Raw genomic sequence first — 13,838 nt, 5'->3', positions numbered from 1 at the left:
GCAGGGGTATAGTAACTTAAGCAACCTAAGCAGTATCTGGGGTCTATTGCCCAGGTTTCTTGAAAACAACAGACATCAAACTGATCAATAAAAGTGAACCAATCAGGGAAGACGGTCTTCATCTTCAATCCTGCTACATTCCAGGATAACATGGATGTCCCATGGGCAGCAGGTGAACATAGCTGCTGTCCGCTTGTAACATCAATAAGTACATCATTTGGGCCCCATACTCCTACAGGTAAGGAGGGTGCTTCCCGAGAGGCAGTAGCCTCACGTCCTGGATGAAGACAAGGGAGTTGAGTACCAGCTAAGGGTAAGATAGGGGATTTCTTAATCATATGGGGAGCAAAAAGGCCATCTAGTTTGTTCTGGGTATTACAAAGCAGTCAATCATTAGCCTCAAGAGAGGAAAAACCTCTTAACCTAGAAAGTGTATTTTCTAGTGTTTAGTGGCACGTACTTGTTCTGTAAGAACCGTCTGAATGGGATCAAGGAACTTTCTGGGGGAAAGTACGATATTCCAGGGAAAGAAGATTTTCTGCAACATCAATCTCATTCAGTGTAAGCTCGATACAATCTAGTGATTAGGTTTGGGAGGTAAACCTAGAAGCCCTTGAGATGTCTTCGCGAATTACAGAGCGACAGCCGCTAACATGGCGTATCCAGTGTATGACCTTGTTGGTCAGGGAATCATTATTTTCATGGCCCTTGCTTGGGTCATATTTGGGTACGTTAATCATGTAAATTTTGGGAGGAAATAGGATATTAGACTGCGCTGGCAGGCGTGCGTTATGGTTTTGTGTAAAGCGCTGTGATGGGGGTGGTTCGGTGGGTCCAGTGACCAGTGGGTGTGCCAACTTTGGGGGTATACTACTGCAATTTGCATGTATTGGGCATGACTAGGGGCTATTGGGCGCTCGGTCCTGGAGGGTGCTGGAACCACTATATGGTTGAGGGGGCTAGCTTGCAAAAAGATGCCAACTTGGGAGCTTTACCTACAGTGGGTATCTCCCGCTCTGGATAAACCACCTGATGAGATGTAGAGTCAATGGGTACGGGGCGAGAAGGACAGGAAGGGTCCATATTCAATATCTGATTTACCAGGGAAGTAAGACCCTCAATCATGGTTCTCATATCCTTGACCTCTAGTCAGAGAGTATTACTGTGGCTAAGTATTTCTTGGGGAACATTGGAAGATCTACAATCTGGCTCTCGGTTTCATGTCTCGGGATGCTGTGTTTGATGAGGGGGGTGACACCTAGCCCCCGTTTCGGTGTCCTCCTCCAGCAACTCCACCAGTGGTAGAAACCTATTAGTGTACGGGATTTCCGACCCTGTCTTCTGTATGTCACTCCCAGATGACTTATTTGAGGATTGGCTATCGCTTCCAGCATCTAGGTTTCCCTCACCACCTATGTCTGGGCACCCTTTTTAGGTCAAGCCTAGAGCAGCGCATGTGCTGCTCTAGGAAAACGACCTTTTGGAATTGCTGTGGACTTTTCAGATGCTTGTGCGTGAGAAAAGGCCTACGACTTGCGGTGGCGCGCAGTGTGCCATCTGTTTTGTGTCTGATTTCACACAGCGCACGCGCACCACTTGCAATAGACTCGCAACAGCAATGTCTGGTAAGTGAGACCTAAAATGGAAAGTGCCCCCTTCAAACATCTACAACTTTCACTTTTCTGTACTTTAAATCCATTAAAATTGTATATTTGAAGTGTAGGGATACATTGTAAGGGAGTATTTGGTTGATACCGATTTTTACTTTATTAGTGGTGCTTTATAGCGTACTAAATAAATAGCTGAACCTTTTGAAATGTAATTCACTAAAAGGGCAACCTGAGCCAGAGTCTCGGAAGAAAACAAACACAACAAGATAGTGCCTGAAGTGCCGATGTGGAAGAGGCTATCCGCAGCCTTCTGTGAATGGAAATGGGGCAGGACAGTGAGTCGGCGTTCATCCTCTGGTGGCCAATCATTCTTTTACTAATTTGCCCTTACCTATATGGGGATTATCCCTTTGGCTGGTGGAGGGTGATTTTTGCTTGCTCTTTCCTCCTGTCCTGCCTGCTGGATTGATAAACTTGGAAGTGATTGTCTGGGCATCATTAGGCCATCAAGTATTTCGGAGCTTCTACCTCTGATGTTGCCCATGAGCCAAGAGCATGGAATGAGATCAGGCCCTGGTGGCAGCCAATGTGCTTCATTCCTTTCTCTTTTTAGCTAAAATTCTGGTGCCAGTCACATCCTTTGTTTTCTTTCTAGAGTTTGACTTAAGGTGTTTCTTATTCACTATTTTCAATGTCAGTAGAGTATGATAGAAAAAGTTGCTTCAAGCACGCCTTCACAGGTTGTTTGATCATCAGAGAAATGTGCACCATTATGTTCAGGGTTATCTCATGTTGTTCCCTACTTAAATTAAAGTTTCAAACAGTGATGGGAAAAGGGAAATAAATGTAGGACTTATCTTACTGGATCACTCCCGGTTTTGGGACTGACGCTGTTGGTTTTTAAACTATCCACTGGTACCCTGTCAACCATGACCTTTGAAACCATGTGTGCATGCGTTGCTCTAGGAAAACGACCTCATGGGATTGCTCTGGAAGCGTGTGAAAAGGCTTACGGCTTGCGGTAACGAGCAGCGGAGGCAGTATGCTATCTGTTTTGTGTCAGATTTCACACAAGCGCGTGCACCACTCACGGGATGCTGCAGCTTTTAAAAGTTCTGAGTTTGTTCCTGAAACTGATGCTTAAGGGGCGATCATTCTTACCCCGGTTTCACCCTTTCTTCCACCTTGTTCCTTAAACCTGCTCTTCTGTGTTCCTTATAATGTTCTATTATCTCTTCCCATCTCTTGTCCTTTATTCGAACTAAGCCCCCTCTCTCTCTAGTTCACACGTTTACTAATTAGACGCATTTGGTTTGAATTCACTGTAAATCGAGTCAAATGATTTGATTCAGTCACTGTGCCGCAGAAGGAGTCACACACCAGAGTTTGTATTCTGTAAGAACACAGTCAGTTCAGTAAATGAAATAAACCCAACAACACAGAGAATTGGTCACCCCATCCACCCGACGAGAGGCTGCGCACAATGCTCATGCAAGTGAAATGCATTCATTGCTGACATATTTAGCACTGAACCTCCCTGATTGGCTTTGGTACAATATTTATGTACATATGTGGTATCTGTAGAGCGCAAACCTACCCTACAGGCAGCTGAGCACTATACAAGGGGAAAGGTAAAGGAAAGTCCATGAGTGATCGGAGGGGTGTCAAGGTTCAGGGAACAGAAGTCTATTGTTACTGCATTGTGATGTAGTGTTATTTTTAAGGTGACTTGTGTTCTGCACTATGCTAAACTCGAGCAGAATTAAGGGTGTTGTCCCCAGATCCCGGGTGCATGGATGGATGGAGTCCGCTTTGGGGTATCACGATAATTACCACATAATTATATTCTACATAATTACACTGCACTAAATGCAACATACACTCCAAATAATAGCACTTAGTGCCACATGATTACATGCCACATAATTACACGCCACATAATTACACTCTACTGAATAGAACATACACTCCACACAATACCACTCAGTGCCACATATTTATATGCTACAAAATTACACTGCACTCAATGCAACATACACTCCAAATACCACTTAGTGCCACATAATTACTCACCACATAATCACACTCTACTGAATTCAACATACACTCCACACAATACCACTCAGTGCCACATAATTATATGCTACATAATAACATTTCACTCAATGCAACATACACTCCAAATAATACCACTCAGTGCCACTTAATTACACACAACATACTTACACTCCACTCAATGCAGCATACATACACTCCACATAATACCACACAGTGCCACATAATTATTTGATAAGTAATTACACTGCACTCAATGCAACATACACTCCAAATACCACTCAGTGCCACATAATTACACGCCACCTAATTACACTTTACTGAATGCAACATACACTTCACACAATACCACTCAGTGCCACATAAGTATTTGCTACATAACTACACTGCACTCAATGCAACATACACTCCAAATACCACTCAGTGCCACATAATTACACGCCACATAATTACGCTCTACTCTATGCAACATAAATACACTCCACATAATACCTCTCAGTGCCATAATTACACGCCTCATACTTATACTCTACTCAATGCAACATTAATACACTCCACATAATACCACACAGTGCCACATACTTATATGCTACAAAATTAAATTGCACTCAATGCAACATGTGCTTCAAATAATACCACTCAGTGCCACATAATTACACACCACATAATTACACTACTGAATGCGACATGCACTCCAAACAATACCACTCAGTGCCACATAATTATATGCTACATAATTACACTGCACTCAATGCAACATACACTCCAATTAATGCCACAAAATTACACTCCACTGAATACAACGTACACTCCCCATAATACCACTCAGTGCCACATAATTGCACGCCCATAATTACACTACTCAATGTAACATAAATACACTCCACATACCACTCAGTACCACATAATTGCAAGCCACTTAATTGCACTCTACTCAATGCAACATAAATACACTCCACATATTACCACTCAGTGCCACATAATTACACGCCACATAATAACACTCTACTCAATGCAACATAAATACATTCCATATAATACCACTCAGTGCCACATAATTACACAACATAATAGCACTCTACTCAATGCAACATAAATACACTCCATATAATACCACTCAGTGCCAGATAATTACACACCATATAATTGCACTGTACTCAATGCATCATAAATACACTCCACATAAATGCACTCTATACCACATACCACCAATCAACATAAATGCACTCCACACCATGACACAATTTTACTAAGCATAATTTCACTCAACACCACAGTTCCAGGCCACACATTTCAACTCCACATTTCCAAAACACACTGCATAATTACACACCAAACAACATGTTTCAACTCCACAATCCACAACGTACTTCCAATCCACACCATATATTGTCACCACCTGAGCACTAATCATCATTCACCACCACCATTTTGTATCAGCGCACCACCTCATCATCACAGCAGTCTCCCTTGGAATCTGGCATCTGTTGATTCTGCCCTAGTGTCCGTCCGCTGCTCGTGTTCTAATTAAATTACTGTTTTCCAACCTACACTCCCCCGTTATTTATGTCCCGCTTTTTTTAAAACCAACAAGAATGAGAACAGGCAGGAAAAAGTTGCCAGCAGTGCAATTACAAAAAAAGTTATGTTAAAATCTTTTTTTATCACGTTTTTCAGTTGTATATAATGTTGTCTTTGTTTGTATAAACGTAACAAAAATGCTTAATACTTTTTATTATAAGTTTTCAACAAAATTCACAGCAGCCACAATGCTCTACAACATAGCCAAAAGCTATGGCTAAACACATAAGGTCCCAAAGGCGAGGCCCATTGGCTATGCCAACGCTTGTTTTAGTGGGTTATGAAACATAGCTCAAATAGCTAATTGGCGGGTCGTAGTAGGGTTGTTTAAACTAGCTGGTTGGGTAGAGCGTTGTGGGGATTTAGTATTTGCTACGTGGGTGGTTGTATCTGTCACTAATATGTCCTCGCACTTGCTAATACAGGTGTCTATCCTATCCAGTACACAATTACTCCCTCCATGTTTCTGTATCTTCCCAGCCTTTTTCCCTTTACTATCCCTCCCCGCCCCTCCCCCACTGCCCTCCATAGTTTTCCTTTTCCCTATGCTACCTCTATAGTGCAAGTTAAGTCTAAAGCAAGCTGTCTACACAATCAGTAATGAACAGGCCTCTGGGCCAGTGGGCAATGAGAACCCTCAGGCCACGCTTATACCGGCCCCACAAACCCTTCAGGAGAGAGAGCGTAATTATTTAAAATCAAAGAGAGTAGTTTGGGCAATGCTGGGAGATTACCGCGGTAACAGTACCTTGACTAGTCCATGACAGTTCGTTAATGTCCAGCGAATCTGAGTAGGCAAGATGCCTAATGCCAGTGGAAAGGGGGATAGCCTGCCCTGCCTCTTCCTGGCAATGAGGCCAAGGACGGGACAGCCCTTGGCCCGGGCTTCTCCCGCGCGTGTCCCGGGGGGAGAGGCAGCACTATAAGCGTGGTGACAACAAGCACCTCCCCCTCACCGCTGCGCCTGCGGTGAAAGCAAGGGATGCTGGGGCAGGCAGTCCTCACACTGAGGTTGAGCGCCTGAATGGGCTGATGGCGCTAGCGGCGTTTCCTACATGGACCCTGGGAGCTTGTGGTGTCCCTTGCTGGTGATAAGATAGCTTGCTCCCCTAGTGCCTGGCCTGTGTTATTGCATTGTTTGCATCAGATTCACCTAGTGCCTGGCCTGTGTTATTACATTGTTGGCATTAGATTCTCCTTGTGCCTGGCCTGTGTTATTGCATTGTTTGCGTCGGATTCACCTAATGCCTGGCCTGTGATATTGCATTGTTTGCATCAGATTCACCTAGTGCCTGGCTTGTGTTACTTCATTGTTTGCATCAGAATCTCCTAGTGCCTGGCCTGTGTTATTATATTGTTTGCATCAGATGCTCCTTGTGCCTGGCCTGTGTTATTGCATTGTTTCCGTCGGATTCTCCTAATGCCTGCCATGTGATATTGCATTGTTTGCGCTGGATTCTACAGTGGTTGAATTAAACCTTGGAGCAGCACTTGTAGCGTGGACTCTTGAAGTCTTGTAGTATGTGTTAGATGCGGTAGAACTGTTTTAATGTTCTACGGAGCTCAGAAAATCCAGATTCTCCTTCATCTCAGAGCTCGAGCTCTGTGGCTTGACCAGTTGAACTCCAATAAAGAAGATGACCTAGACCAGTTCCACCTCTCCTGACCTTTGAACTGATCATTGAGGAATGAAGCCCTTGTCTGAAAGGAAGAGCTCCACAAGGCACAGCTGACAGAAGTCCCGCCTGGAAGGAAGATCCACACAAGGCGCAGTTGACAGAAGTCCTGCCTAGAAAGGAAGATCTGAACAAGGCACGGTTGACAGAAGTTCTGCCTGACTGTGACCTTAAAGCAGTGAGAGACCCACAAACCACAAGATCCTTCAAGCCCAGCTAGCCACACTGGACACCATGTACATCAAATGCCTGATTTAGATTTCAGCGGATGCTTTATTCCATCACAAATGTCACAGGTATCCTGCCCGCCCCATTAAAAATGCATAACATCTTGTGGCAATTATAATAAGGCAGACAGGATATGTGTCACGTTTTGATTAGGCCTTTGTGTAGTTCACAAAGTTTTACCCTGCCGAACTCCACGAAGCGCCAGGAAAACTCTGCCGTACTCCGCTGACTTCCGCTAGTGGCAGAGTTATTTAAGCTGCGCTGCTCTCACTGATTTTTAGTGCCAGGAGTTTGTCCCGCACTGTAAAATCAGCACGAACAGCACTACCCTTCGTGTCAGAGGGCGCTGCTGCCTCTGCCTCTCTAATTGACATTCTAATCGAGTGGCAGCTTCATCAACGAGAATGACAGAGTTCTACCCTCGAGTGGTCGCAACCTGCCGTGACCTCCCGCAATGAGAACTATTACCAGCAGGAGGTCTAGCACGTTATATTTTCTCACAAGCGCTCGCCACCTTACCGTTGGTGCATCACGAGCTACGCCGGCAGAGTGGAATTCTTCACCAACTCCTAGTTTTGAGGCAATAATCTGTTGGAAAAACTCTAAACTAGGCCCTAAGTCGGCAATAAGTGTTGTAGAAGAAGTGAGATCCATGGCCTTGTGACTATCAGGCTATCTGACTTCTTATGAACCCCACAGAGTGAGAGAGCAGTCAGTGGGTAGTAGGGGGGTCGCAGGACAAGAAATTAGTAAACTTGAATATGAGAAATATGGAAAGGTAGAAATGTCACATCACCCATAGATAACTGACACCTCCTTCCGCTCTGCCAAATGCCGATCCAGTCACAAAGTGGCATCCTGAACACCAAACGGACAACATCATGCCAGATGCCATGTAATGGTGGAAAAGGGGGAAAAAGAGTAATATCAACACATCTGATGCGGGGATATGTCAGGTAAATTAGTGGTTGTGATGGATTCTCTATAAGTACTAAATGACTGATATAGTTGAATATTAAATTATATGAATCAATGTTTGTTTGCCTTATCTGCACTTATAATGTAAAGGACGGGCCTTACAGTGAACCCCTCGCTCTGTTTTACACAAAACCCCCCGAAGGTGCTGCATCTTACAGAACTTTATCTACTAATGACTTGCTTTTTAAAGTTGTCTTTCAGTGCCAGAACCGGGTGCTGTAAGCTGCACTAGTTTCAGGGAGATGGACAGATGTTATGGAGATAGGAAACCCCCTCAAATCACAATAATGTTCCAGTCTTCCAGGTTAGATGAAACCAAAAATGCTTGAACCAAGGGAGCTGTTGAAAGTGTCAAAGGTGACCTATGAACAGCAAGGTAAAGAGAGGAGTTGGTATTTGAGATGATCTTAAGTGAATAGGAAAGAAATGAGAAGTGTGTGAATGGAGTTACCTTCGTTGTATACTTCGCAAAGAGTTACTGGAAATTTTGCAGCCCGCCTGATCCATCTCTTTTTCTAAACTCTATTGTTGTTTGAATTAAATCTTGACCTTATGCATCTATCTGAAGCAAAACCTTAAGCACTTGGGTGCTCCGAGCACCCTTACTTTGCTAAGTTACTCTGTGAACACTATTAAATCACCTCGTTTTGTGACATTAATAAGATTTCACCTGATCACCAGAACATTTAGTTAAATATTTGTGTATGATGAAATATTCCCACCTAAGTTTCAAATGCAGTAAAGAAGAAGGGGGTGATTTACTAAGATTTTGCGTTGTGTGTGCGTCACAAAAGTGTCACAAAACAGTGCAAAATCTTTTTTTCCTAATTTTCTTTCCAGCAAATAACGTAAAAGTAATGTGAAGCATCGCATTGCACTGCTTCGCGTTACTTTGCACCATGGGGCCTGTCAAGGGTGGTGCATGGGCGTTCCCGTGCAACCACCCATTTTTTCTCACGCTAAACCCAATTTACCAAATACAGTAGATTGGGTTTAGCATGAGAAAACTGTCCTTCCTGTACAAAGCCTATGCTGGACTCACACACACAAACACCCTAGTGCTCTGGTGCTAAGGTGTGTGCATGGCACAGGGCTGCTGTAATCGGTGCCAGCGCAAGAGAAAGGGAAGGAGAGAGCCATATCTTTGAAAATATGGTGCTCTCCTGCTCCCTCCCTGTCACGCAGCGCAGCCTCGCAGGGGGAGGCCTGCGCCGCATTGCGTGAAGATTTGGTAAATCTCCCCAGAAATTTCGTTTACAACCAGTTAAATATTTTGAATTCTCATTCCATTTTGTTTCAATTCAGTAATTTTAAATATCTTTACATCCAACAGAAAACAAGCCTTGAATGTATGAATTGACCATCAATAATGAAGTGAATGCTGTGAATCTTCAATAATAGCAGAAATATTGAGCTACAGTATTCAGGAAAACATCAGAGCAGTCGGCGACAGAGGAACCTGCACACAAACTGACAGATCCCGGATGAAGCATCAAGGGCATTTCAGTGATTGTAAGACGCTGAGCTGTGCACCTCCACGCCAAAAGACAAATAAATTACCTTAGGAAAATTAAGGCAACAACAATAACAAACCACCTCCTGTTTAAACAAGTGTCAAATACTAACTTTGATCAATGTATCGGTATGATGTGATTACCGCAGTGCTCTATTTTCTAAAATGAAGACAAGCCATCATTCCGTGCTCTAGGAGAATTGTAAGCTCTTTCTGGCCAAACCACAGTAACAAGCGAAAAGCACTACAGAGCTGAGCCAGACAACTGACGGGCAATGGAAAGAGGAGCTCTTCTATCTACAATACAACAGACTGTGCAAATTTGCACCGGCCAGAAGGAAGATATATCTTTACCTGCAAGCGGGGACAGCCATAATCCAATCTAAAGGCACAATCCCCTACAAAGAGACATTCTACGTATTAGGTGTGTGGCAAATGTTTGGTGGCTATTGTATTTTATTGTTAAAACAGAATTCAAACTTGCAAAATACTGCACACATATAAAGTGTGTGAGAAAAACACAAGTGCTTTAACAGCCATGTTGGCCCATCAGGAAATACAGTCATGGGATGTAGATGAATATATTTCCGACCCACAGACACTAACTAAGAAAGAAGAATCATACACCTGCAGCAAGAGCTTTAGTTTGTCATCACAACTCAAGCTTCATCAGCACACGTACACAGGACAAAAACCATTCAAGTGCAGTGAATGTGTAAAGTGCTTTAGTCAGTTATCACACCTTCAAAGACATAATCAAACACACACAGGGAAAAGTCATTTAAATGCAGTGAATGTGTGAAGTGCTTTAGTCGATTATCAAAGCTACAAAGTCATCAGCGAACACACACGGGGGAAAAACCCTATCATTGTAGTGAATGTGACAGTAGTTTTAGTTACTCTTCAGCATTAAGGATTCATCAGCGAACGCACACAGGAGATAAACCATTCAAGTGCAGTGAATGTGTCAAGAGCTTTAGTCGGTTATCAAACCTCCAAACACATCAGCAAACACACACAAGGGAAAAGCCATTCAAGTGCAGTGAATGTGTGAAGAGCTTTAGTCAATTATCAAACCTACGAAGACATCAACAAACACACACAAGGGAAAAACCATTCAAGTGCAGTGAATGTGCAAAGTGTTTTACTTTCTTGTCACACCTACAAAGCCATCTGTGGAACCACATAGGAGAAAAGAAATTCAAGTGCAGTGAATGTGCAAAGTGCTTCAGTAAGTCATCACACCTACAAAATCATCTGCGGACACACACAGGAGAAAAGCCATTTAAATGCAGTGAATGTGGGAAGAGCTTTAGTCGATTAGATAACCTACAAAGACATCAGCGAACACACTCTGAGGAAAAACCATACCAGTGCAGTGAATGTGGGATGAGCTGTAATCGATTAGAAAATCTACAAACACATCAGAGAACACACACAGGGGAAAAACCATACCATTGCAATGAATGTGAAAGCATTTTTAGTCGTTACTCAACATTAAGGATTCATCAGCGAACACACACAGGGGAAAATCCATTCAAGTGCAGTGAATGTGCAAAGTGCTTTAGTCGGTTATCAGACCTAAAAAGTCATCAGCGAACACACACAGGGGAAAAACCCTATCATTGTAGTGAATGTGACAGTAGTTTTCACAGCTCTTCAGTATTAAGGTATCATCAGCGAACTCACACAGGAGAAAAACCATTCAAGTGCAATGCATGTCTAAAGAGCTTTAGTAAATTATCAGTACTACAAGGTCATCAGCGAACACACACAGGGGAGAAACCATTCAAGTGCAGTGAATGTGCAAAGTGCTTTATTCGGTTATCAGACCTAAAAAGTCATCAGCGAACACACACGGGGGAAAAACCCTATCATTGTACTGAATGTGACCGTAGTTTTCACGTCTCTTCAGCATTAAGGTATCATGAGCGAACTCACACAGGAGAAAAACCATTCAAGTGCAATGAATGTCTAAAGAGCTTTAGTAAATTATCAGTACTACAAGGTCATCAGCGAACTCACACAGGGGAGAAACCATTCAACTGCAGTGAATGTGGGAAGAGCTTTGGTCACTTATCAAACCTCCAAACACATCAGCGAACACACACAGGGGAGAAACCCTATCATTGTAGTGAATGTGACAGTAGTTTTCGCGGCTCTTCAGCATTAAGGATTCATCAGCGAACTCACACAGGAGAAAAACCATTCAAGTGCAATGAATGTGTCAAGAGCTTTAGTCAATCATCAGTGCTACAAAGACATCAGCGATTACACACAGGGGAAAAACTTTTCAATTGCAGTGAATGTGGGAAGAGTTTTAGTCACTTATCAAACCTTCAAACACATCAGCGAACACACACAGGGGAGAAACCCTATCATTGTAGTGAATGTGACAGTAGTTTTCATGGCTCTTCAGCACTAAGGTATCATCAGCGAACTCACACAGGAAAAAAAACATTACAGTGCAGTGAATGTCCAAAGAGCTTTAGCCGATTGTCACATCTACAAAGCCATCAGCGAACACACACAGGGGAAAAACCCTATCATTGTAGTGAATGTGACAGTAGTTTTCGCAGCTCTTCAGCATTACGGTATCATCAGCGAACACACACAGGGGAAAAACCCTATCATTGTAGTGAATGTGGCAGTAGTTTTCACAGGTCCTTAGCATTAAGGTATCATCAGCTAACTCACGCAGGAAAAAAACCATTCAAGTGCAATGAATGTCTAAAGAGCTTTAGTCAATTATCAGTGCTACAAAATCATCAGCGAACACACACGGGAAAAACCCTAACACTGTAGTGAATGTGACAGTACTTTTCGCGGCTCTTCAGCATTAAGGATTCATCAGAGAACTCACACAGGGGAAAAACCATTCAACTGCAGTGAATGTGGGAAGAGCTTTAGTCACTTATCAAGCCTCCAAACACATCAGCTAACACACACAGGGGGAAAACCCTATCATTGTAGTGAATGCGAAAGTAGTTTTCGCGACTCTTCAGTATTAAGGATTCATCAGCGAACACACACAGGAGAAAAACCATTGAAGTGCTGTGAATGTGCAAAGTGCTTTAGTCAGTTATCACACCTTCAAAGTCATCAGCGAACACACACTTGGGAAAAACTATTCAACTGCAGTAAATGTAGGAAGAGCTTTAGTCACTTATCAAACCTCCAAACACACCAGCGAACACAGAGACTCTGGAAACAACTTAAGAACATCAAAATAATATTGACCCATCTGAGGACAAAGACAAGAGCAGAACAGTGCAGTTATTGTGAGAGGAATGAATTACGGAAAAAAATTAAATTCAAATTATGTGGGACATTGAAATGCCAGATGATAGAAGACCAGACTAGCAGTAAAGAAGGAAAACAGATAACAGTATTTGCAGAATTATAAAAGTGTTTGTTTCCAGTGATTGTTCACTTCTGTACACATAGCAAAGCGACATGATGTACCAGGATACACAGTGGGAGGCTATCACAATGTGGACTAAAAGAAAAGAAAAATTGTTGATTTTTATTTGGTGAAGAAGAGATACAAAGAACAACATTCAATCGCACCTGATCACACTATCTGTAAAAGCAACACTGAACAATACTGGGACTAGCAACGATATTTTCAGCTAACTTGTCGGATTAGTGATAAAACCTATAAACCAAACATACCCAGAGTAAACACGTTGTCAGGGCTCTGGAGATGGGAAACTTCATTGGTAAAATGTAGATATTACTATTAACAAATGCCGCAGTAGTATATGTGATGAACTAAAGTGAAGCACAGGTGTTCAAGAAATAACCTGTTTTTAGATATAAAAGAGCATATAAGTTTTTTTAAGTAATGTCTGCTGCATCTTTTACACTCTGTTATCGGTTGATGGATCAGCTTGTGCCTGGGGCCTTATAACTAAGTGTGACCCGTGGCTCCTCTCCGACTTGGCTCTCCCTATTCAGTTTGTGACTTCCCAAACTCTACTTTTTACCAGAATTGAGCCATTGTAAGCAGTAGACTCTGTTTGAAGAATGTGGTGATATAGCGAAATCCCATATCAAAAGTATATATGTGCCAGGACAATCAGTTGCACTCCCAGCAACTAGTCTTCCACACTTGATTGTCCCTTGTCCTCAAATGTTCTAAAGGATTTGTCGTATGAATGCCAGAAGTGGCAGTGACATTCATGAAGCTAACGC

At 42.8% G+C, this 13,838-nt stretch overlaps 1 protein-coding gene across 1 annotated transcript in view; it reads left to right on the top strand.

The window, feature by feature from the left end:
• Nucleotides 1-10,077: 10,077 nt before the first annotated feature.
• The window catches only part of LOC147737990 (uncharacterized), a 42,396-nt gene continuing 38,635 nt past the window's right edge, over nt 10,078-13,838 (top strand). The window contains 3 exon segments of the mRNA XM_086925008.1: nt 10,078-10,405; nt 10,408-12,388; nt 12,462-13,029. Of these exon segments, the coding sequence (XP_086781134.1) occupies nt 10,180-10,405; nt 10,408-12,388; nt 12,462-13,029 (2,775 nt within the window). The 5' untranslated portion in view covers nt 10,078-10,179.

This window comes from Lissotriton vulgaris, chromosome 1_1, assembly GCF_964263255.1.
Source record: "Lissotriton vulgaris chromosome 1_1, aLisVul1.2, whole genome shotgun sequence".
Lineage (NCBI taxonomy): Eukaryota > Metazoa > Chordata > Amphibia > Caudata > Salamandridae > Lissotriton > Lissotriton vulgaris.
Note: the sequence above shows the minus strand (reverse complement) of the source record. Positions and strands in the feature narration are given on the sequence as shown.